We start from the raw sequence: 25,806 nt of genomic DNA, 5'->3' as shown, positions 1-25,806 counted from the left end.
AAAGCTCCCTGCTTCAGCTTTCTTGACACGCCCTTTGAGCTCATACAGGGTTTATGACATGCAGGTTTTGGTCAATGGTCAATTATGATATTCCTCCATGTTTTGAATTAAATATAAAGCAATCTCAAATATCGTCATCTAAAACTGAAAAGTATCTAGACTACATATCATTCCTGACGACGAGAAAACGTAAATGATGAATTGAATGTACAGTCATTTTTAATTAAAGCCTATACGATATCCATGGGCGCGCCTGAAAATTTAATTAATGGTGTTTTACCGCCCCTTAGTGGATATTTATGGTATTACAACAACATTGACACATTCGGGGGTGCTGCTATACTGAAGCTCACCTCTGGGTTGGGCTATAAACCCAACCTATTGCTAATGTTTGAGTTACATTGGCTGTGCCTTACAGTAATGATGAAGTCGAGTAGACTCACAATTAATTACACGTATCTGCTTTTAACCAAGTTGTTTGTTCTCAAAAAATGCCATATAGACATTGTGGAGTGTGTGGATGAGAATATTCATAATGTGACTGTGGGCCGCTGGAGTGAGAGCTGGCCTTTTGTTCAGTGTGTCTGTTAACTCTAATGGACACCTGTGTGTTGAATATGTAAGAACATTACTTGGCCATCTGTTTCATCCTTTCATTCTCCCCACCTCGCTCTCTGTCTCAACCCTCTACCCCCTTTCTCTCGCTGTCTATCGTTGTATGCGTGTGTGCGCAGGCTTGTGTAATCTAATCATTATTGTGAGTAGGGCTATTACATCTGGTGCGATTGGGATTAGGATTCATTTGGGATAATCTGATAAAGTCTGTCCAAGATAATAATAAAAGTGGTATCTAGAACCTAAAAGGATTCTTCAGCTGTCCCTTTTTGGTTCCAGGTAGAAGAACCCTTTTGGAATCAGGTAGAACTCTTTGGAGGTCCATGTAGAACCCTTCACATGGAACACGAAAAGAGTTCTACCTGGAATCAAAAAGGGTCGTCTTATAGGGACAGCCGAAGAACCCTTTTTTCTAGGAGTGTACAGTCGTGGCCAAAAGTTTTGAGAAGGACACAAATATTAATTTCCACAAAGTTTGCTGCTTCAGTGTCTTTAGATATTTTTGTCAGATGTTACTATGGAATACGGAAGTATAATTACAAGCATTGCATAAGTGTCAAAGGCTTTTATTGACAATTACATGAAGTTGATGCAAAGAGTCAATATTTGCAGTGTTGACCCTTCTTTTTCAAGACCTCTGACCCTGGCATGCTGTCAATTAACTTCTGGGCCACATCCTGACTGATGGCAGCCCATTCTTGCATAATCAATGCTTGGAGTTTGTCAGAATTTGTGTTTTTGTTTGTCCACCAGCCTCTTGAGGATTGACCACAAGTTCTCAATGGGATTAAGGTTTGGGGAGTTTCCTGGCCATGGACCCAAAATATCGATGTTTTGTTCCCTGAGCCACTTAGTTATCACTTTTGCCTTATGGCAAGGTGCTCCATCATACTGGAAAAGGCATTGTTCGTCACCAAACTGTTCCTGGATGGTTGGGAGAAGTTGCTCTCGGAGGATGTGTTGGTACCATTCTTTATTCATGGCTGTGTTCTTAGGCAAAATTGTGAGTGAGCCCACTCCCTTGGCTGAGAAGCAACCCCACACATGAATGGTCTCAGGATGCTTTACTGTTGGCATGACACAGGACTGATGGTAGCCCTCACCTTGTCTTCTCCGGACAAGCTTTTTTCTGGATGCCCCAAAAAATCGGAAAGGGGATTCATCAGAGAAAATGACTTTACCCCAGTCCTCAGCAAGCCAATCCCTGTACCAACCTGCACAATTAGTGGCTGACTAAATACTTTTTTGCTCCTCTGTATGCACGGGTACCAGTACCGAGTTGATGTGCAGGGGTACGAGGTAATTGAGGTAAATATGTACATATAGGTAGGGGTAAAGTGACTAGACAGGAAAGATAGTAAATAGTAACAGCAGTGTATGGTATGAGTCAAAATAGTTAGTGCAAAAAGAGTAAATGAAGATAGTCCAGGTAACTGTTAAACAAACTATTTAGCAGTGTTATGACTTGGGGGTAGAAGCAGTTCAGGGTCCTGTTGATTCCAGACTTGGTGTATCGGTACCGCTTGCCGTGCGGTAGCAGAGAACAGTCTATGACTTGGGTGGCTGGAGTCTGACAATTTCGGGCCTTCCTCTGATGCCGCCTGATATAGAGGTCATGGATGGCAGGGAGCTTGGCCCCAGTGATGTACTGGGCCGTACACACTACCCTCTGTAAGGCCTTGCGGTCAGATGCCAAGCAGTTGCTATACCAAGCGGTGATGTAGCCAGTCAAGATGCTCTCAATGGTGCAGCGGCCCATGCCAAATCTTTTCAGCCTCCTGACAGGGAAGAGGTATTGTCGTGCCCTCTTCACGACTGTGTTGGTGTGGGGGCACCATGATAATCCATTAGTGATGTGGACACCGAGGAACTTAAAGTGCTCGGTGATCAGCGAATTTGTCTTGCTGACATTGAGGGAGAGGTTGTTGTCCTGGAACCACACTGCCAGATCTCGGTGTTGGAGTTGTGTGCAGCCACGCAGTCGTGGGTGAACAGGGAGTACAGGAGGGGACTAAGGGCGCACCTGGAGGGGCCCCACTGTTGAGGGTCAGCATGAGGGATTTGTTGTCTACCCGCAACACCTGGGGTTGGTGCATCAGGAAGACCAGGATCCCATCAGGAAGTCCAGGATTCAGTTGCAGAGGGAGGCGTTTAGTCCCAGAGTCCTTAGTTTAGTGATGAGCTTGGTGGGCACTATGGTGTTTAACACTGAGCTGTAGTCAATGAACAGCATTCTTATGTAGGTGTTCCTTTTGTCCAGGTGGGAAAGGGCAGTGTGGAGTGGGAAAGGGCAGTGTGGAGTGCGAATGAGATTGTGTCATCTGTGGATCTGTTGGGGCGGTATGCGAATTGGAGTGGGTCTAGGGTGTCCGGGAGGATGCTGTTGATGTGAGCCATAATCAGCCTTTCAAAGCACTTCATGGCTACCGACGTGAGTGCCACGGGGCGGTAATCATTTAGGCAGATTACCTTCGCTTCCTTGGGCACAGGGACTTTGGTGGTCTGCTTGAAACATGTAGGTATTACAGACTTGGTCAGAGAGAGGTTGAAAATGTCAGTGGAGACACTTGACATTTGGTTGGGATATGTATGTACGGTCACTGAGGGCCTTTTGGGGAGGTATGCGAATTGGAGTGGGATAGATGTCACCAGGGGTACTCTGCTCCAGTCAGTGAGCAAACATACGGCAGAGACATTGCCTAAGTTTACTTATTTATTTAGGACTGGCGGTTGGACATGGTAAAGGTTGGTGTGTGTGTGGTTCTGTAACAAAAGGAGATGTCAATAGCAGGTTGCATAACATGAAAAGATAAACATGCTCCACTCCACCTCATAGAAACTTAAATTGGGTCCTGGATCTTCGTATATAATCCAAAGAACATAAATAGGACAGCACTCTGGTAAATAAACATGCATTTTTACACGACATAAAAGGAGATAAGGATAAACCTATTAAACCAATACAGCTCAAATATTGAAAATAGAAAAAACAAAAACGACTTTTAACTAGGACACACAACTGGAAATAAACTGATAAATGGCTTGACAGGCTTTAAATACAAACTAGAAGTGTGAATGAGCCAATCGGGGCAGTCCTGATAATTAGTGACAGGTGTGTGATTGCATGAGCGTGTCAACAGGTGAAATCAACTTGCCTAATCAAGTCCATCCATCTGCTGCTCCACTCTGGGTGCTTTTGTACAGTCTCACTGTCATTGTTGGTTACAGATGTATGAATGGGCTGCCTTGGCTAACTAAGCTGTGTCAGTGTGCGTGTGTGTGCACGCACATGTGCATGCACGGCTGAAGGGGATATAGCTGATTAAATTACCTCTCTGTCTGTAGGGAACCAGGAGGTCGCCACGCCAGATAATTTAGTCAGAAGACATGCTGTCATTGGTGTGTGTGTGTGCGTGTGTGTGTGTTGTGGGGGGGAGTCCCCTGTGGTGATAGGGGGTATCCAGGATGAAGTAATCTCTCATGGGATTCTTAATTAGACCCCCCCCCCTCCCTTCTCCTACTGTATTCCATTAAATTCTCTCTCCCCCTTCCCTCCCCCTCTGCTTCCCTGCAAGACCAGAGCAGACATTAAAGATCCAGACTGACACACATACTCATGTAGATGCATACTGTACATGCACACACTAAAACATGCATAACAGTATACATACAACTGCAAACACTTTACAGTATTCAAGTAGCTTTGTGTCAGAGGGTTTTGAGTAATGTGTTTGTGATAGTAGGGGGGATGGGTTAGTGAAATACATTTTCTGTCCTCTATGTTTGAGTCAGGGGGTAATGAAATAATGAATGGTGGGCAGAGGTGGGATGGATGTCAGTGTTGTGTGTGGGGGGGAGATCAATTTACTGTTACACATACAACTGTCATATCAAGGATGAAGGGCCGAAGCTTATCCTTTCATGATTATTGTAACTTTATCTGGGGTTTGTTTCTAGGAGAGAGAGGAAGCTGAGGAGACAATATAAGAACATGTTTTGACTCAAGATCAGAGCAACCAGGAAATACAACTTCACTGGAATAAAATAAACTAGCATAATGTTATATTGATCTGTTCTCTGACTGAAGCCCAATTGGCTGATTGCATCTTCGTCATGAAATAAATTAATAATCTTTTAAACTTCGTATTTCTTTCTTTGAATAAGCACAAGCATTGAGCAATAAACAGAATTTGTAACTACTTCCGTCAAGACATATCAAATATTCATTCACATTAAGAGAATATTTACAACTTTCAAAGATTTAAAGTCGCTATATAAGTTGCTTTGGAAATACTTTAATGATATTTTTGTGCCTTTTAGAACACATAAAGCTAGCTGCTTTACACAATTCCATTAGCTTTGTTACGCACTGAAATAGTCAATACTAGCCTATAGCTGATAAAAGTAACAAAATAACCTGAATATGCACTTTAAACCTAGTGAATAAGTGAGGGGGAAAAAGCTACAGCAGGGCACTAACCCTTTTACACCTCACTGTCCTTTTCTCTTCACTCTCCTGTTCCACCGTGCTGTGCTGCTGCCCCTGCATCTTGGCTGCAGTCCTTCATGTCACACCCTGATATGTTTCACCTGTCTTTGTGATTGCCCCCCCCCCCCCCTGGTGTCGCCCATCTTCCCCATCATCCCCTGTGTATTTATCTTTGTCTGTGGCCAGTTCGTTTTGTTCGTAAAACCTACCAGAGTTTCCCTGCTCCTGCCTGTTTTCCTGCTCCTGCCTGTTTTCCTGCTCCTTTCTCCGTTGTCCGTGCGAGAGGCTGCTCGCAAGCTGCTCCAGCTACGCCAAGACTCCCGTAGTGTGGCAGACTACACAGTGGATTTCCGCACGTCGGCAGCTGAGGGTGCTTGGAACTCAGAAGCGCTGTTCGACACATTCCTACATGGAGTATCGGAGGAAGTTAAAGATGAGCTTGCAGCCCGGGAACTACCGGTGGATCTCGACTCGCTCATCGCCTTGATCATTCGAATCTACGACTACAGGAATGAAGGAAGGACAGGAGAGTTGATTCTACTTCGCCCCCGGGGTATCCCGGAAGTTCCCGACGGCTCCGTTGCCAAGAGAACCTGAGGCTATCCGAGTTCCCACGAGAGCCTCCGAAGACTGACGATGCACCTCTTCCCGAGCCCATGCAACTAGTCAGAGCTAGACTGTCTCCTGCTGAAGGGCTATACAGGCTTCACACTAAGAGTTGCTTGTATTGCGGGACTACTGGTAATTTAGTATCCACCTGTCCACTAAAAGACCAGGCTCATCGGTAGGAGCAAGTACTCTGGTGGACCATACAGAGAACCTTTCCTCTCCCCTTACTCGCAATCTTTTTCATGCCATCTTGCTGTGGGGTAACCAGTCAAAATCTCTCCGGGTACTCATCGACTCTGGGGCTGAAGAGAGCTTTATGAACGCTACCCTGGCTTCCGAGCTGGATATCCCCACTCAACCCCTCTCCATTCTCATGGATGTTAGCACTGAACGGGCGGTCCATTGGCCGGGTCTCCCACAATACCACCCCTATCAACCAACGTGTGTGAGGGAACCACAGCGAGACGATCCAGTTCCTGCTCATTAAGTCTCCTCAGGTTCCCGTGGTGTTGGGGTTCTCCTGGCTCCAGCGACACAACTCCCTCATTGACTGGTCTGCTGGTGCCATCAGAACCCGTTCTGCCACGCCCACTGCCTGAATTCAGCGCAGCCTGTTCCGGGACGTCTTTCTATCAATTCATGCGGAGTACCAGGACCATCGGGTGGTGTTCAGGAAGGCCCAGGGCTCTTTGCTACCACCGCACCGACCCTATGACTGTGGGATTGATCTTCTCCCAGGCACCACTCCACCCCGGAGACGACTGTACTCTGTCGGGTCCGGAGACCAAGGCTATGGAGACCTACATTGTGGACCCCCTAGCTACTGGGTTCATCCATACCTCTGCCTCCCCCTCCCTGCATCCGTGCATTGACTACCGAGGTCTCAATAACATCACGGTGAAGAACCGCTATCCGAGGTCGGCATACTGTACCTTCTGCTCAGATGTTTGTCCGCTGCTGTCGTTGTACCTGGAGGAGAACCCGATCGCCCCTCCTCAAGACCACCTCCAGATATCGATGACAAGTGGATCGCCACCAGACCCTGGCTCCCCGATATCGTCTCAGGCAGAATGTATGGCTATCCACCCGGGATCTGCCCCTCCGAGTGGAATCCCGCAAACTCTCCCCCCGGTTTATCGGCCCGTTTCCCCATCTCCAAAATGATTAGCCCCTCTGCTGTTCATCTTCTGTTGCCCCATACCCTTCGTATACATCCCACCTTTCATGTATCCAGAGTTAAACCCATGTCTCACAGCCTTTTGTCTCCTGTTTCCAGGGAAATGGCTGTAATCAAGGTATGCACCCAGGTAGGATGCCAGGTGGCGCTGCTAGAGGGGGGTACTGTCAGACCCTGATCTGTTTCACCTGTCTGTGTGATTGCTTCCCTCCCCCTCCAGGTGTTGCTTATCTTCCCCATTACCCCCAGTGTATTTATACCTGTGTTCTCTGTTTGTCTGTTGCCAGTTCGTTTCGTTCGTAAAACCTACCAGCATTTGTTTCCCTGCTCCTGCCTGTTTTCCTGCGCCTGTTTTCTAGGCCCTCCCGGTTTTGACAGTGCTGTGTGCCCTGACCCTGAGACTGCCTGCCGTTCTGGACCCTTTACACCCTTTCTAGATTACTGACTCCTGCCTGCCTTGACCTGTCGTTTGCCTGCCCCGGTGATTGTAATAAACTCTTGTTACTTCTACACTGTCTGCATCTGTGTCTTACCTAAACGTGATACCTTTGGGCCTTCAGAGAAGCCTGGTCTCTTCTCCTGGTCCTCAGGTTCACCGTGACACAGACAATCTCCAGCAGAGCACAGGCCATCAGTGAAGAGTAAACTGCATAGAACGTGGAGTCGATGCCAAAGGGAACCCTCTCCCCGTTGATCAAGAAGGTTGTAGTTATTGATAAACAGTCTGTCTTAGACATGACAGCACACTAGTACTCCCCACTGTCCTCCAGTGAGAGGTTAGAGAGGACCAGAGAGACAGAAAGGGGAGATGCATTAAATCTGCTATCTAAATCTTCATGCATTTGTTTGTACTCATCTCTATATGTAGGTATGTCACTCCTCCCTATCAGAATAACGTTGTCCACTTTAGCAGTCTTTCTATACCACACTATACTCCTTGACATCAGAGTTACAACCTCCCCTAACTCTGAGAAGAACTCAATGAGGGGCTCAGATTTGGGGCACACCAGCAGATTATATATTCTGAAGATTTTTAGTGGGGTGTTTACCCTGAGTGTTTGGGTGTCATTTCCTGACAATGCTCCATTCACAAAATAGTCTGTCTGCTTCTCTTGGTCAGTAAGGATTTTTCCAGGCCTTGAGTGGGTTTGAGATGGTGATACTTTGGTGAGTCTTCCAACTGGGCTTTCCTGGGACCATTCCTCTGTCCCATTGGGAAGTACAGCAGGTCTAATTAGCTCCCTCTGAAATGAGCATACATTATGTAAGACACTGTTCGACCATGTACAGTACTGCAGATGGTGAGGTTGATGCTTTTCTGGAGTGACACCTTGCCAGCTGTCCAGCACTCCACCTTGTATAGTCCAGAGTATGACTGAGACAGGTTCTGGAGCAGGACAGTTCAAATGTTCTGAGATGAGCTTCAGTCGCTTCCATAATTCTGAATCCAGTGTGGATTTCTCAGGTGTAGGGTTAGAAGTGTTCAACAGCAACAGGCTCTCTTCAGCTTTAGAGTTGGATATCAAACAGTTGTCATTTTACTCATCATTGTAAAAGAGATATTCATCACCTTCTATAATCTCATAGGTTTCTTGGACAGCATGGGAGGTTCGGATCAGACCAGCCAGTATGACACTCAGCTTTGTGACTGAAGCCATTGTACACATTCTGTCTCTACTGATGGGAAGCACCGCGAGCTGCCCAGTGACACAAACCTACCGGATGAGTTAAATAACTTCTATGCTAGCTTCGAGGCAAGCAACACTGAAGCATGCATGAGAGCATCAGCTGTTCCGGACGACTGTGTGATCACTCTCTCCGTAACACATGTGAGTAAGACCTTTAAACAGGTCAACATTCAGACGGATTACCAGGACGTGTACTCTGAGCATGTGCTGACCAACTGACAAGTGTCTTCACTGACATTTTCAACCTGTCCCTGACAGAGTCTGTAATACCAACATGCTTCAAGCAGACCACCATAGTCCCTGTGCCCAAGAACACATCTGTAGTCTGTAGCCATGAAGTGCTTTGAAAGGCTGGTCATAGCTCACATCAACACCATTATCCCAGAAACCCTAGACCCACTCCAATTTACATACTGCCCCAACAGATCCATAGATGATGCACTCCACACTGCCCTTTTCCCTACCTGGACAAAAGGAACACCTACCTGAGAATGGTATTTATTGACTACAGCTTAGTGTTCAACACCAGAGTGCCCTCAAAGCTCATCACTAAGCTAAGGACCCTGGGACTAAACACCTCCCTCTAACTGGATCCTGGACTTCCTGACGGGCCGCCCCCAGGTGGTAAGGGTAGGTAACAACACATCCGCCACGCTGATCCTCAACACAGGGGGACCTCTGTGGTGCATGCTCAGTCCCCTCCTGTACTTCCTGTTCACTCATGACTGCATGGTCAAGCATGACTCCAACACCATCATTAAGTTTGCAGACAACACAATAGTGGTAGGCCTGATCATTGACAACGATGAGACAACCGTATGGTGCCAGGACAACAACCTTTCCCTCAATGTGATCAAGACAAAGAAGATGATTGTGGACTACAGGAAAAGGAGGACTGAGCACACCCCATTCTCATCGACGGGGACGTAGTGGAGCAGGTTGAGAGCTTCAAGTTCCTTGTTGTCCACATCACCAATAAACTATCATGGTCCAAACACACCAAGACAGTCGTGAAGCGGGCACGACAACACCTATTCCCCCTCAGGAGACTGAAAAGATTTGTCATGGCTCCTCAGATCCTAAAAAAGTTCTACAGCTGAACCATCAAGAGCATGGTTGCATCACAAGATGGTATGGCAACTGCTCTGCCTTCAAACGCAATTGCACTACAGAGGGTAGTGCGTACGGCCCAGTACATCACTGGGGCCAAGCTTCCTGCCATCCAGGACCTCTATACCAGGCAGTGTCAGAGGAAGGCCCCAAAAATTGCCAAGGACTGTAACGGTTTTCTTCGGGTGAAGGAGAGTCGGACCAAAATGCAGCATGGTTGTTATTCATGGTTCTTTAATGAAGAAACTACACATGAACAAACTAACAAAACAATAAACGTGAGAAAACCTAAACAGCCTATCTGGTGACAACAAAACCAAAGACAGGAACAATCACCCACGAAACACTCAAAGAATATGGCTGCCTAAATATGGTTCCCAATCAGAGACAACGATAAACACCTGATTGAGAACCACTCCAGACAGCCATAGACTATGCTAGAAACCCTTACTATAATACAAACCCAATACCTAACAAAAACCCCAAGACAAAACACACCACATACAAAACCCATGTCACACCCTGGCCTGACCAAATTAATAAAGAACACACAAAATACTAAGACCAGGGCGTGACAAGGACTCAAGCGACCCTAGTCATAGACTGTTCTCTCTGCTACTGCATGGCAAGTGGCTCCGGAGCGCCAAGTCTATGTCAAAAAGGCTTCTTAACAGCTTCTACCTCCAAGCCATAAGACTCTTGAACAGTTAATCAAATGGCTACCCAGACTATTTAGCTTACCCAGACTATTTAGCTACCCAGACTATTTAGCTACCCAGACGATTTAGCTACCCAGACTATTTAGCTACCCAGACTATTTGCACCACCCTGATTCCCAATTGTTATGCTGCTGCTACTCTCTGTTTATTATCCATGCATAGTCACTTTACCTACAAGTACATATTACCTAAATTACCTCGACTAACCGGTGCCCCCGCACATTGACTCTGTACCGGAAGCCCATGTATATAGCCTCGCTACTGTTATTTTATTGTTGTTCCTTATTCATTTATTTATTTAAATTCTTTAAACTGCATTGTTGGTTAAGGGTTAAGTAAGCATTTCACTGTACGGTGAAATACCTGTTGTATTCGGCACATGTGACAAATAACATTTGATTTGATGTGTTGTGGTGAACCAGTCTCCTTATATCTGCTTTTGGTCAGTTATCTTATTCCTCCATGTTGCAATACTGGCGACCCCGTGATGCTGAGCCCAATATCTCCTCATCTTTTCCTCAGAATCGTGGAGGGCCTGACATGTCAGAGCAGAATGCAGTGGTGAAGGTCTCTGATAGGCGAAAACATCTCACTTATTGTTTTAATAACCTGCCCAGGGACTGTGGTTGAAAATGAGCCGGCTGGCTAAAACCAGCACTTTTACCGAAACGTTGATTATTAATGTGCACTGTCCCTGTAAAAAATAATATAAACTCAAACTCAGATTGAACATGCCGATGGGGACAGAACCACATACAACTGGTGCTTCATGAACCCTGGTTGCATCATAGCCTCTTGCTTCTTCTCTACTGTCAACGGAAAGTTTACACTTCTTGAAAATGTGTAACCATATAAGGTTCCAGTCTGAAGATGCTGTTTCTTAGAACTGATCTGATAACAGCTTTACTCTCCACTGGCTAATTCACACCAGTCACAGACAGTTGAGTCATTTAGCAGATGCTCTCATCCAGAGCCTCACAATAAGTAAGCTTTTGTTTTTGCGCATCACAAACACACCTGATTCAAATATTCCACTAATCCAGGTCTTCTCTCTGTCAGGACCATAATTAGTTGAATCAGGTGTGTTTCTGCAGGGCTGGAATGAAACCCTGCACTCCGGGTAGCTTTCCAGAACCACAGTTGGATAGTTTCCCCTCTATCTCTCTCTGTCTCTGTGCTCACTCTCTCAGATGAATAGCCTGTAGGTGTCCTCTCTCTTTTTCTCTCTTATTTCAGACGGTTATAAATGTGTATCTAGACAGAAAAGATCAAGAATGTGGTAGAGAGAGAAAGAGAGAGGTTGATAAAAATATATTTACAGGCATTTCCCCATAAAACTGATTGGCTTTGACATTGTGAGTGATGGGATTTCCCACAGACAACATGTGACATGCCTAAAGGGCATACACATGCAGAGAGACTGAGAGAGACCGATAGAGAGAGGGCATAGTATCACTTTTGGCCCTGAGGGCGGTTTCTGTCCCAGGATCCATCACTCTTGGTCAGTGTGTGCGCATGTGTGCGCTCATATGGTGGCACATGTGCCCTCTTTCTGGAAGTCTGGAGAGAACAAGAGAATACTGCTCACGTGATAGATCCAGTGAAGGGAAGACAGAGGTGTGTATGTGTGTGTGTGTTAGTGATGCGCAGGTTGACTAATAACCTGCAGTCCACGCTATTATATCCGGGAGGCTCTGAAGACTGGGTTTAGGAACGGGCAGAAAAAAGTTAACGTCAATCCACGGAGGCAAAAAGGACATTGTCGAAGTTTAATTCAAAAAGACAAAAGCAGCGAAAGGAGAGTTGAAAATAAACAGAAGGGAGGGACAGAAAAGTAATCTTTGTAAAATATTTGGTGAAGTGGTTAAAAAGGATAATAGTAGTGCCAGCTGTGTTATGTGTGATGATTGTGAGGCGCTATACAAATTCGACAGTCACAAGACGGGACTTCAAATAGGCTTATGGCATGTGAAGAAAACTGTAGCCTTCTGTTTAGATGGGTTAAATGTAAACTGAAATCTGGACACAGACTGTAGGTCTATAACCTCTAACATAGCCTTAATATTAACTCCTGCAGAATTAAGCATTTATTGCCGTAATATTATACACCAAATGTAGGCAAAATTTGGACTTGGGAACAGGTGTGGAGAATGATTTATGATTTATTTATTTCTGCCTCTTGAGACAATGCAATGCTCAGTTAGATACCATCTGTAAAAGGGCTGTCTTCAACATAAAAGCATAATAAAAGGTGATAGTATTTCAACCACATAAAATGTGCATCGAAGCCGAACTGAAATCTTATCAGAAACATGTTGGGTCGTTTTCACAGCTTTCTTTTTCCTTATAACCGGTCAAACTGATGTCATTTGGACATTTTGAACAGAAAATCTTCCCGTTGTTTTCCTTTGTGTTATTGTATGTTATCACAGTCCCTAAACGTATTTGATCCGCGAAAGAAAACTTTACTGATGTCAACTATATACCAACTATATTCACGCGTTCATTCTATCGATCTATTACACTCTTCTGTTGAGCAAGGGTTTATTTAGTCTTCTAGGGCAACATATAATGAATGACAGAAGATAAACTACATGTATCTAATTATAGACAAGTTGACTAACAAATAGCTTGCCAAAATGTCCGAAATTATATGCAGAAACATATCTAAATCAGAAGGAAAAAAATCCTGCACCCACTGTCAAAAAATTGTTCTGCCGTTTTTGACTGTAGCCTATAGTGCATTTTCTGTATTTGCGGGTTAGAGAGAGTGTGTGTGTGTGTGTGTGGGTGGGTGGGGGTATGTGCGTGCGTGCGTGCATGTGTGTGAGTTCTATTTTCTTTCAGCCCAGAGGGAATGTGACTCACCCCAGCTACTGTCACAGCCCAGAGCGCCAGAGCTGCAAAGTTCACATCATTAAATTGAAAGGGGGATACCTAGTCAGTTGTACAACTGAATGCATTCAACTGAAATGTGTCTTCCGCATTTAACCCAACCCCTCTGAATCAGAGAGGTGCGGCGGGGCTGCCATAATCGATATCCACGTCTTCGGCGACCGGGGAACAGTGGGTTAACTGCCTTGTTCAGGGGCAGAACGACAGATTTGTACCTTGTCTGCTCGGGGATTCGATCCAGCAACCTTTCGGTTACTAGCCCAATGATTAACTGGGTGTGTGTGCGCGTGTGGCTCCCAGCTCTGTTCACATCCTGTTATTTTCCTCCTCTTCAGAAACAAACATAGCATTCCTGAGACTCGGGTATCAGGGCCTCTGTTGTGGTGGCGACAAACAGTTTGGATAAAGATGTGCACGCGATGATAACGTTGCTACCTCACTCTGTCTCTCATAATCATTATCCTTACCATTATTCGTTTTCACACAATCACACACTCAGTTGCCGCTCCGTGGAGTCCGTCAGTTCACCGTCAGGACTGAAGAGGGAACCGTTGGCTTCCCTGTTTGGGATGTATCTTACATTTTTATAGCGGCACACACGGAGAAGAGGTGTGTGTCCTCTCTTTCTCTCTCTCTCTCTCTCTCTGATTTCTCTCTGCTCTCTGTTGGCGTTGGGTGGGAACACACATCAGGGATTGTAGCCGTTCGGATTTAAATCGGGACGTTTACAAATGAATGGAAATCACCACCGACCAGGACCAAGGAGCCTATTCCACCTCCACCCACCCCGAGCTTCCCCGGTGCCCGCTGTGATTTAGTTCTCTGTTAACACTGGGACAAGCGTCTGCCCACCGACTGACTTCACGCGCGCCGGGCAGCAACATTGAGAAGAATGGAAGCGTTTTTCGCGGAGGTAAGCTGCGATGGGAGATGGGCTTTTCCCCGGTTTAATATTATATTTCCCCGGTACTGGTTGGCCTAATGATAGAAATATAAATTACGTGTTAGCCTGTCATAAACCCGTGTTGTGAATATCGTTTGGACATTTTTATTTGGTGTAGACTATGATGGTTGTTCAACGAGAATCCATTTATGGCCGACCCTCGACAGACACAAGCATAATACAACTCTCCAAAAATACAGTAGGTGTAGGTTATGTGTCACAATATCGAAACATTTGCTTTCTCGTTCTCGCTCTCTCTCTCTCAAAATGAAGGCCAATGTCATCAACACAAGTGAATGCTAGCCTACCTATCATATTAGACTAAAGTCGACTGACAGGATGTGCTAAAATGGCACCACACCACTCATCATGTAGCCTGCACTGCCATCCTCATCTGTCCATTCTCTCAGAGGAGGAGAGGAGTAGCCTAATTGGCTAAATGCAGGCTGACCAGAAAATAGGCTAGTCTTTCCATAAAGCTGCGTTTCGGATTAAGACCAATCTGTTAATAAGGGAGAAAAGCGTGGTATTGTCAAGCTACTAACCTACTGGGTTATTAGTGGCTATACTAGTATGATCAGTGGGAGGATTCTTTCTACCCTCTCTGGGGTGACTGTGTGGGGCTGTGTCTCGGATAGGGAGGATGGGAGGTGTGGCTATTGCGGGATTTGAGGGGGGGGGGGGGGGTGGAGAGAGGAGGAAGATGAAGGCGAAATGGAAGGATACGAATTGACTGTCGGTGAGACAGCGATGGCTATGGTTGTTATTATGGATTATTAACGCCATGTCCTAATCTCTCTCTCAAGTCAATTCAACTGGGTTTTATTGGTTTTGGAAAGACAAGTTTACAATGCCAAAGCAAGTGAAATGAACAAAAGTGAGAAGAAACACAACACAACATCAACAATAATACAATTTAAAAAACGTTACATAGCACTGGATTCCGTCACTGCAGAGAGAGAGAGAGATAAAGGAGAGAGAGAGAGAGAGAGAGAGAGAGATAAAGGAGAGAGAGAGAGAGGTCCTCTCGTCCTGGTGTTTAAATTGCTTTGTTACCGATTCTCCCAGATCAATCAGCTAATTTACGACTTTTCACTCTCTCTTTGCTAGCGGTGCTAACAGATCTCTAGTCCGGCCACCAGTTTGCTAGCCCACTGAGTTTGGCCCAGTAGAAAACATTTTTCTAAAACTACATGTGTTTCCTGCAGTATAATCTATTATATGCTAATATATTGACAGGTTGTTGTGACAACCTAAGCCTAATAGGTTTAGACATGGTTGGTGTGTTCTTTGTTTCTAACACATAAAACAGGACCGCATTCTTCCCCAATTCACCCCACTGGGGATGGTGCCCAACCTCCCCACCTTCTCAGTCCTTCCTCTTCCTCCTCCTCTTCATTCTCCTTTCTTCCCTCCTCTTTTCTCCTCACCTCCATCTCCTCCCTGTTTCTAATTCATTCCATGATGGTCAAAGGCGGCACACATCACACACACACACACACACACACACACACACACACACACACACACACACACACACACACACACACACACACACACACACACACACACACAACTTGTATCATCTGTGCATGAATGTGTTATCCTCTAACTGTAGGCTACTTACCTCCATCCTTGTTTATCTCGATCTGATATAAGTTTAACAACCGCCCCTTCTCACTGTGACGTCATTCATTCTGTGTGCGTGTACACTACCAGTCAAAAGTTTTAGAACACCCCCATTTTCCCAGTTTTTATTGACATTTTATTGAAAGTCCAGTGAATAACCTGAAATGGTATAAAGGTAAGAGGTAAACTGCCAGAGGTTAAAAAAATGTTTTTTTTAAAGAAGTTTGGATTACCAAAAACTGAAAAATAAGGTACATTTCAGAGTTATAAAAAAAGCCTTTTCTCGGGGAACAAGTAAAGGGTTAACAACTTACAGCTGTTCTGCAGCAATGGACCTAAATTAAGCCTTGAAAGTTGACGCTAACAATCCCTACAGGTGTCCCAAGTTTGTTGATTATTCTCAAACCCTCTGTCTGTATAAAAGCAGTGTTGGAACAGACTGTTACTACACCCTCTTAAGCATAATTTGGACACTATTGTACTGCAGGAAGTAGTATATTGCTATCATAATGGTGAGAAAAAGGCAATTAACAAAGGAAGACAGACAGACCATTATAACCCTTGAAAGTGTAGGTCTTTCCTTTAGAGAAATTGCAAAGAAACCCAAGGCGTCAGTGAGTACAGTTTCCTACACCATCAAAAGGCACTTGGAAACTGGAGGGAACTCTGACAGGAAGAGGACTGGCAGAGCCAAAGCCACAACAGAATCAGAAGACAAGTTTCTGAGAGTCAACAGCTTGCGTGATAGGTGGCTCATAGAACAACAGCTTCAAGCACAGCTTAACACTGGTCGAAGTCAGCAAGTCTCAGTTTCAGCTGTGAAGAGGAGACTTCGAGCTGCAGGTTTGACAGGTCGAGTAACAGTATGAAGGCCATTGCTAAGATGGCAAAATAAGAAAAAGAGACTTGCCTGGGCCACGAAGCACCGCCAGTGGACTACTGAAGACTGGAAGACGGTCTTATGGACCGATGAAATCTTCGGTTCATCACACAGGGTTTTTGTCCGCCGTCGAGTAGGTGAAAGGATGGTTCCTCAGTGTGTGACAGCAACTGTCAAACATGGAGGAGGAAGCGTGATGGTCAGCGGCTTTTTTGCTGGAACCAGAGTCGACGACTTGCACAGAGTGAGTGGCTCCCTGACCCATAATGGCTACCACAGCATTTTGCAGTGCCTTGCAATACCCTCTGTTGTGCACCTAGTTGGTCAGGTGTTCATCCTACAGCAAGATTATGACCCAGAACCTACCTCCAGGCTATGGGGTTCATCCTACAGCAATATAATGACCCAGGACACACCTCCAGGCTATGGGGTTCATCCTACAGCAAGATAATGACCCAGAACACACCTCCATGCTATGGGGTTCATCCCACAGCAAGATAATGACCCAGAACACACCTCCAGGCTATGGGGTTCATCCCACAGCAAGATAATGACCCAGAACACACCTCCAGGCTATGGGGTTCATCCCACAGCAAGATAATGACCCAGAACACACCTCCAGGCTATGGGGTTCATCCTACAGCAAGATAATGACCCAGAACACACCTCCAGGCTATGGGGTTCATCCTACAGCAAGATAATGACCCAGAACACACCTCCAGGCTATGGGGTTCATCCTACAGCAAGATAATGACCCAGAACACACCTCCAGGCTATGGGGTTCATCCTACAGCAAGATAATGACCCAGAACATACCTCCAGGCTATGGGGTTCATCCTACAGCAAGATAATGACCCAGAACACACCTCCAGGCTATGGGGTTCATCCTACAGCAAGATAATGACCCAGAACACACCTCCAGGCTATGGGGTTCATCCTACAGCAATATAATGACCCAGAACACACCTCCAGGCTATGGGGTTCATCCTACAGCAATATAATGACCCAGAACACACCTCCAGGCTATGGGGTTCATCCTACAGCAAGATAATGACCCAGAACACACCTCCAGGCTATGGGGTTCATCCCACAGCAAGATAATGACCCAGAACACACCTCCAGGCTATGGGGTTCATCCCACAGCAAGATAATGACCCAGGACACACCTCCAGGCTATGGGGTTCATCCTACAGCAAGATAATGACCCAGAACATACCTCCAGGCTATGGGGTTCATCCTACAGCAAGATAATGACCCAGAACACACCTCCAGGCTATGGGGTTCATCCTACAGCAATATAATGACCCAGAACACACCTCCAGGCTATGTCAGAACTACCTTAGAAGAAAATAACAACACGGCAGGCTTCAAATCATGGAATGGCCAGCACAGTCTCCATACTTGGTTTGTGATGAAATGGGCAGAAGGGTGAACGCAAAGCAACCTACAGGTGCAACACATTTGTGGGAACTTCTGCAACAGTGTTGGGAAGAGTTTTCCTAACAATATTTGATTTCCATTGTAGAAAGAATGTGTGTTCGGCTGTTATGTCAGCAAAAGGTGGCTACTTTTATCAAAAAAATGTAGATATAGAGTCAAAGATGTTGATACAATTTTGTTAAACAAAACAATTCCATGATTTCTTTTTTTGTCTCCAATTGTTTAGCTGTTCTATGCTTTAATTTCAGAGTACATTAAGACAATAAACTGTGAATTTCAATAAAAACTGGAAACATTGAGGTGCTAACACTTTTGACCGGTTGTGTGTGTCTCTATAGGCGTTGTTACAGATGTAGTACATTCTCTACACTGTGACATCACACCTCCATATCCCCCGGCAACAGTGGAAGGGGAGGCCTGGCCGATAGGGGTCCACCACAGTCCGCCATGGTGTTTGTTCTTCACTGGTTGCCCTTTTCTTGTGGCAACAGGGCACAAATCTTGCTGCTGTAATTGCACACTGTGGTATTTCACCCAGTAGATATGGGAGTTTATCAAGATCGGGTTTGTTTTCAAATTATTTGTGGATCTGTGTAATCTGAGGGAAATGTGTCTCTAATATCGTACATTAGGCAGGAGGATAAGTGCAACTCAAAATGTTTGTCCCATTTTGTGAATTCTTGGTTGGTGAGCGGACCCCAGACCTCACAACCATAAAGGGCATTGGATTCTATAACTGGTTTAAGTATTTTTAGCCAGATCCTAATTGGTATGTCGAATTTATGTTTATTTTTGATGGCATAAAATGCCCTTCTTGCCTTGTCTCTCAGCTCATTTACAGCTTTGTGGAAGTTACCTGTGGCGCTGATGTTTATGCCGGGGTATGAAAAGTTTTTGTGTGCTCTAGGGCAACAGTGTCAAGATGAAATTTGTATTTGTGGTCCTGGCGACTGGACGTTTTTTGGAACACTGAGGAATACTGTCAGGGCCCAGGTCTGTCAGAATCTGTGCAGAATATCTAGGTGCTGCTGTAGGCCCTCCTTGGTTGGTGACAGAAGCACCAGATCATCAGCAAACAGTAGACATTTGACTACAGATTCTAGTAGGGTGAGGGCGGGTGCTGAAGACTTCTAGTGGCCTCGCCAATTCGTTGATATATATATATATATATATATATATATATATATATATTTGAAGAGGGTTGGGCTTAAGCTGCATCCCTGTCTCACCCCACATCCCTGTGGAAAGAAATGTGTGTTTTTGCCAATTTTAACCGCACACTTTGGTTAAAATTGTTTAAAAAACACCCATTTCTGGGCCTCTCGAGGTGGCACAGTGGTTAAGGGCGCTGTACTACCAGAGACTCTGGGTTCGTGCCCAGGCTCTGTCGTAACCGGCCGTGACCGGGAGGTCCGTGGGGCGACGCACAATTGGCCTAGCGTCGTCCGGGTTAGGGAGGGTTTGGCCAGGAGGGATATCCTTGTCTCAGCGCGCACCAGCGACTCCTGTAGCCAGGGTCGCCAGGTGCACAGTGTTTCCTCCGACACACTGGTGCGGCTGGCTTCCGGGTTGGATGCGCGCTGTGTTAAGATGCAGTGCGGCTTGGTTGGGTTGTGTATCGGAGGACGCATGACTTTCCACCTTCGTCTCTCCCGAGCCCGTACGGGAGTTGTAGCGAGAGACAAGACAGTAGCTACTAAAACAATTGGATACCATGAAATTGGGGAGAAAAAGGGCTTCTTCTTTTTTTAAACACCCATTTCTTTCCACAGGTGTGGGGTGAAACAGGGATGCAGCTCTCTCTCTCTCCCCCCTCTCTCTCAGACCCAGTGGCTGGGGTAAATGCTATACTGTGCCATATTGATTCAATGTAAGCATGAGAGTGGCACATAATGTGTGTGTGTGTGTGTGTATATGTGCATGCGTCCATGCCTGCGGCGTGTGTGTGTTTAAAGTACAGTAGTGTATATGAACTAATATATTCACTCTTATCAAATGGTCTGTTCTGAATGAGTTATGACTTCCAGACCTCCTCTCTTTAAATTAAACAGAGGACACACACACACACAGGACTACTTATTTAGCTGGGTGGAGACCAAACCTCTGGGGGTCCTTTTCATCATCATTTCATTTATTTTCATACCTTCATGATCCCTCCATCTCTCCCTCATACAGTCCCCCCCCCTCTCTCTCTCTCTCTCTCTCTATCATCCCCCTCTTCCTTCCTTCCTTCCTTCCTTCCTTCCTTCCTTCCTTCCTTCCTTCCTTCCTTCCTTCCTTCCTTCCTTCCTTCCTTCCTTCGTTCCTTCCTTCCTTCCTTCCTTCCTTCCTCTCTCTCTCTCTCTCTCTCTCTCTCTCTCTCTCTCTCTCTCTCTCTCTCTCTCTCTCTCTCTGTCTGTCTGTCTGTCTGTCTGTCTGTCTGTCTGTCTGTCTGTCTGTCTGTCTGTCTGTCTGTCTGTCTGTCTGTCTGTCTGTCATCCCTCTGCAGAGTATCTCTCCCTCTATCCCTTTCCCCTTTCTGTCTGGACAGAGAGAGAGATGGCGATGGGGTCCAAAATCTCAACTGAGGGCGGGATTTCAGCTTTAGTCTCTAAACCTGGCAACCCAGGCAGAAACCCTGACGCCACACTGGCAACCCGAGCATTAAATGTCAGGTGACATTATCCTTCTGTGGCCTGCACAACCCCCCTCATATTTAGATCAGTGGTGTGAAAGTCTGTGTCCTTGTGTGTGTGTCTCTCTTTCTCTCTCTTTCTCTCTCTGTTGACTTATGTGTAATGTGTGGCAGTGCTTCCCCTACAGATGTATAGGCGGTGCCTCTCTCTGCTGGCCCCTGTCTATAAGGATAAGTTGGGCTTCTATTGGTGCAATTGGTCATTTTCATGCCAGAGGATTTAAATGTTGCGTAAGGGGCCTGGGCACCCTGCCTGGATATTAAACTGTGTAGTTTAGTGTTTAGTGTGTAGTGTGTAGTGTTTAGTGTGTAGTGTAAAGCGGGAAGGGTATGTTATAGTCATGCATAGAGTGTATGCTGGTTCATTGGAGAGGAGCGAGAGAGAGCAGTCGCTTGAGATGTATGACCCATTTTCAGCAGAACCAAGCACATTCGTTCTGCTTAGAGCTGCATCAGCTCTGCCTCTCTCCGTCGCTCCGTCTCACTCTTGTTTTCTGCCCTCTCGCTTGTCTCTCTTTTTCCTCCCCCACAATCTCCGATCTCTTCATCCCTGGTACATGTCCCCGGTCGGTCTCTCTCTCTATCTCTCTCTCTCTCTCTCTCTCTCTCTCTCTCTCTCTCTCTCTCTCTCTCTCTCTCTAGGTGTGGGAGTAGTTCTCTATCTTGGATCTCGATTCCCTTTACAGCATTCTTTCACATCACATTCTTTCATCTCCCAGCGTTCTTAGCTGTTTTCCCCGGGATGGTCTCTCTCTCTCTCTCTCTCTCTCTCTCTCTCTCTCTCTCTCTCTCTCGCTCTCTCTCTCTCTCTCTCTCTCTCTCTCTCTCTCTCTCTCTCCTCTATCCTCTATCCTCTCTCTGTCTATAGGCATGGGAGTAGTTCTCCATCTTTACAGCTATCTTTCACACTCACTAAAAACACCAACTCCCAGCGTCCTTAGCTGTTTTTTCACCAAGAACACCATCTCCCAGCAACCTGAAGATGCTAAAATGTAAAGGGTTAGATATGTTGTTGTTATCCCATATAGTAGGCTATTTTACACCTCCTTTCCTGTGCTGCTTATTTATTATTCTGCTGTTTCCATGGCGCTCTGGTTGCCATGGTGTTTCTGGGGTTTGACTGTAGTTTAATCCAAGATCAGAGAGTATGTGATAATTAGCCAACTGCTCGAAATTAGGCTTGAATACACACACACACACACACACACACACACACACAATACACACCCAGGTTAATCCGCCAGGCTGCTGCCTCTCTGTGTGTGATGGGGTCTAAGTTGCCATGGTGTGTATTAGCTGGTTCAGAACTGTTTCAGATGAATCATTAATGTGTTCTGAGTCACAAGGGACAGAAAGGAGCTCCAGCTTTAAATAACCTGAACTGCACTGAATACGCAAATAGAAGTCATTATACTGATCATAACTAATCTAGTACAATAGCTCAATAGACTCCCCGATGTGTGTGTGTGTGTGTGTGTGTTCACTGCCAGGTGTTTGGTACCAGTGGAACTAACCCTACTGGCCAGATCTGACTTATACGCTGACTGTACAAAACAGTAAGAACACCTGCTCTTTCCTTGACATTGACTGACCAGGTGAATCCAGGTGAAAGCTATGATCCTTTATTGATGTCACTTGTTAAATCCACTTCAATCAGTGTAGATGAAGGGGAGGAGACAGGTTAAAGAAGGATTTTTAATTAAGCCTTAAGACAGCTGAGACACGGATTGTGTATATGTGCCATTCAGAGGGTGAATGGGCAAGACAACATATTTAAGCGCCTTTGAACCGAGTACGGTAGTAGGTCCCAGGCACACTGGTTTGTGTCAAGAACTGTAACGCTGCTGGGTTTTTCACACTCAACAGTTTCCCTTGTGTATCAAGAATGGTCCACCACCCAAAGGACATCCAGCCAACTTGACACAACTGTGGGAAGCATTGGAGTCAACATGGACCAGCATCTCTGTGTAACGCTTTCAACAACTTGTAGAGACCGTGTCCTGATGAATTGAGGCTGTTCTGAGGACATCTCAATATAACGAAGGTGTTCCTAGTGTTTGGTATACTCAGTGTATTGGGCAGGTGTCAGCTCCATGACAGCACAAATGCACGCACGCACGCACGCACGCACACACACACACACACACACACACACACATATACACACCACTCCTGCCAAACACCCATCTGCTGAGTGCATCACCTTGATGATTGTATTATCACCTTTAATGGAATGTTACTGGAGAGAGAGAGGGAGAGAGAGGGAGAAGGAGCGAGAGACAGAGAGGGAGGGGAGAGGGAGCGAGAGAGAGGGAAAGAGAGGACGAGGGAGTGAGAGAGGGAGAGAGAGTGAGCAAGAGAGAGGAAGAGGGAGCGAGAGAGTGAGAGAGAGGGAGCGAGAGAGAGGGAGAAGGAGCGAGAGAGAGGGAGGGAGCGAGAGAGAGAGAGGGAGCGAGAGAGAGGGAGCGAGAGAGAGCGAGAGAGAGGGAGCGAGAGAGAGGGAGCGAGAGAGAGGGAGTGAGAGAGAGCGAGAGAGAGGGAGCGAGGGAGAGGGAGCGAGGGAGAGGGAGAGGGTGAGAGAGAGGGTGAGAGAGAGAGGGAGCGAGACGGAGTGGGAGCGAGAGAGAGAGGGAGCGAGAGAGAGAGGGAGCGAGAGAGAGAGCGAGGGAGCGAGAGAGAGAGCGAGGGAGAGGGAGCGAGAGAGTGAGAGTGAGTGAGAGAGAGGGAGAGAGAGAGGGAGAGAGAGGGTGAGAGAGAGAGGGAGCTAGACGGAGTGGGAGCGAGAGAGAAAGGGAGCGAGAGAGAGAGCGAGGGAGAGGGAGCGAGAGAGAGAGGGAGAGAGAGGGAGTGAGAGAGAGGGAGCGAGAGAGGGAGAGGGAGACAGAGAGGGAGCGAGAGAGAGAGAGAGGGAGAGAGAGAAAGAGGGAGAGCGAGAAAGAGAGAGCGAGAGAGAGAGCGAGAGAGAGGGAGAGAGAGCGAGAGAGGGAGCGAGAGAGAGGGAGAGGGAGGGAGCGAGAGATAGGGAGCGAGAGAGAGGGAGGGAGCGAGAGAGAGAAGGAGCGAGAGAGAGGGAGCGAGGGAGAGAGAATCGGGAGAGGGAGCGTTTAGAGAGGGAGCGAGAGAGAGAGGGAGGGAGGGAGCGAGAGAGAGAGAGAGAGAGAGGGAGGGAGAGAGAGGGAGCGAGAGAGAGAGGGAGCGAGAGAGAGGGAGCGAGAGAGAGAGAGAGAGAGAGGGAGCGAGAGAGAGAGGGAGCGAGAGAGAGAGAGGGAGCGAGAGAGAGAGAGAGAGCGAGGGAGCGAGAGAGAGAGAGAGAGGAAGAGGGCGACAGAGAGGGAGCGAGCGAGAGAGAGGGAGAGAGAGAGAGGGAGCGAGAGAGAGAGGGGGAGCGAGAGAGAGAGGGAGCGAGAGAGAGAGAGGAAGAGGACGACAGAGGGAGCGAGAGAGAGTGAGAGAGAGGGAGAGAGAGAAAGAGGGAGTGAGAGAGCGAGAGAGAGAGAGAGGGAGCGAGAGGGAGCGAGAGAGAGAAAGGGAGCGAGAGCGAGGGAGGGAGAGGGAGCGCGAGAGAGAGAGGGAGCAAGAGAGATGGAGCGAGAGAGAGTGTGAGCGAGAGAGAGGGATAGGGAGCGAGAGAGAGCGAGAGGGAGAGGGAGAGAGAGTCGAGAGAGGGAAAGGGAGCGAGAGGGGGAGAGGGAGCGAGAGAGAGAGAGGGAGCGAGAGAGAGAGAGGGAGCGAGAGAGAGTGAGAGGGAGAGAGAGAGGGAGGTAGAGGGAGGGAGACAGAGAGAGAGAGGGAGCGAGAGAGAGCGAGGGAGCGAGAGAAAAGGAGTGAGAGAGAGGGAGGTAGAGGGATCGAGAGGGGGAGAGAGGGAGAGGGCGCGAGAGGGGGAGAGAGGGAGAGGGAGCGAGAGGGGGAGAGAGGGAGAGGGAGCGAGAGAGAGAGAGAGAGAGGGGGGGAGCGAGAGAGAGGGAGAGAGAGCGAGAGAGGGAGCGAGAGAGAGGGAGCGAGAGCGAGAAGGAGTGAGAGAGAGTGAGAAAGGGAGCGAGAGAGAGAGGGAGCGAGAGAGAGAGAGGGAGCGAGAGAGAGCGAGAGAGAGGGAGAGAGAGAGAGGGAGCGAGAGAGAGAGAGGGAGCGAGAGAGATAGAGAGAGAGAGGGAGCGAGAGAGAGAGAGGGAGCGAGAGAGAGAGGGAGCGAGAGAGAGAGAGGAAGAGGGCGACAGAGGGAGCGAGAGAGAGTGAGAGAGAGGGAGAGAGAGAGAGGGAGTGAGAGAGAGAGGGAGCGAGAGAGAGAGAGCGAGGGCGCGAGAGAGAGAGAGAGAGGAAGAGGGCGACAGAGAGGGAGCGAGAGAGAGGGAGAGAGAGAGAGGGAGCGAGAGAGAGAGAGGAAGAGAGAGAGAGGGAGCGAGAGAGAGAGAGGGAGCGAGAGAGATAGAGAGAGATAGAGAGAGAGGGAGCGAGAGAGAGGGAGTGAGAGAGAGCGAGAGAGAGGGAGCGAGGGAGAGGGAGCGAGGGAGAGGGAGAGGGTGAGAGAGAGGGTGAGAGAGAGAGGGAGCGAGACGGAGTGGGAGCGAGAGAGAGAGGGAGCGAGAGAGAGAGGGAGCGAGAGAGAGAGCGAGGGAGCGAGAGAGAGAGCGAGGGAGAGGGAGCGAGAGAGTGAGAGTGAGTGAGAGAGAGGGAGAGAGAGGGTGAGAGAGAGAGGGAGCTAGACGGAGTGGGAGCGAGAGAGAAAGGGAGCGAGAGAGAGAGCGAGGGAGAGGGAGCGAGAGAGAGAGGGAGAGAGAGGGAGTGAGAGAGAGGGAGCGAGAGAGGGAGAGGGAGACAGAGAGGGAGCGAGAGAGAGAGAGAGGGAGAGAGAGAAAGAGGGAGAGCGAGAAAGAGAGAGCGAGAGAGAGAGCGAGAGAGAGGGAGAGAGAGCGAGAGAGGGAGCGAGAGAGAGGGAGA

The 25,806-nt window shown here is 47.3% G+C and overlaps 1 protein-coding gene across 2 annotated transcripts in view; it reads left to right on the top strand.

Moving 5' to 3' along the window:
• Positions 1-13,827: 13,827 nt before the first annotated feature.
• Positions 13,828-25,806, top strand: part of LOC110528795 (unconventional myosin-X) — an 85,154-nt gene continuing 73,175 nt past the window's right edge. For both annotated transcript variants that reach the window (XM_036982808.1, XM_036982807.1), the window contains exon 1: positions 13,828-14,215. In XM_036982808.1, the coding sequence (XP_036838703.1) occupies positions 14,195-14,215 (21 nt within the window). In that variant the 5' untranslated portion in view covers positions 13,828-14,194. The remainder of the gene's footprint in view (positions 14,216-25,806) is intronic.

Source organism: Oncorhynchus mykiss, chromosome 7 (genome assembly GCF_013265735.2).
Source record: "Oncorhynchus mykiss isolate Arlee chromosome 7, USDA_OmykA_1.1, whole genome shotgun sequence".
Taxonomy (NCBI): domain Eukaryota; kingdom Metazoa; phylum Chordata; class Actinopteri; order Salmoniformes; family Salmonidae; genus Oncorhynchus; species Oncorhynchus mykiss.
Note: the sequence above shows the minus strand (reverse complement) of the source record. Positions and strands in the feature narration are given on the sequence as shown.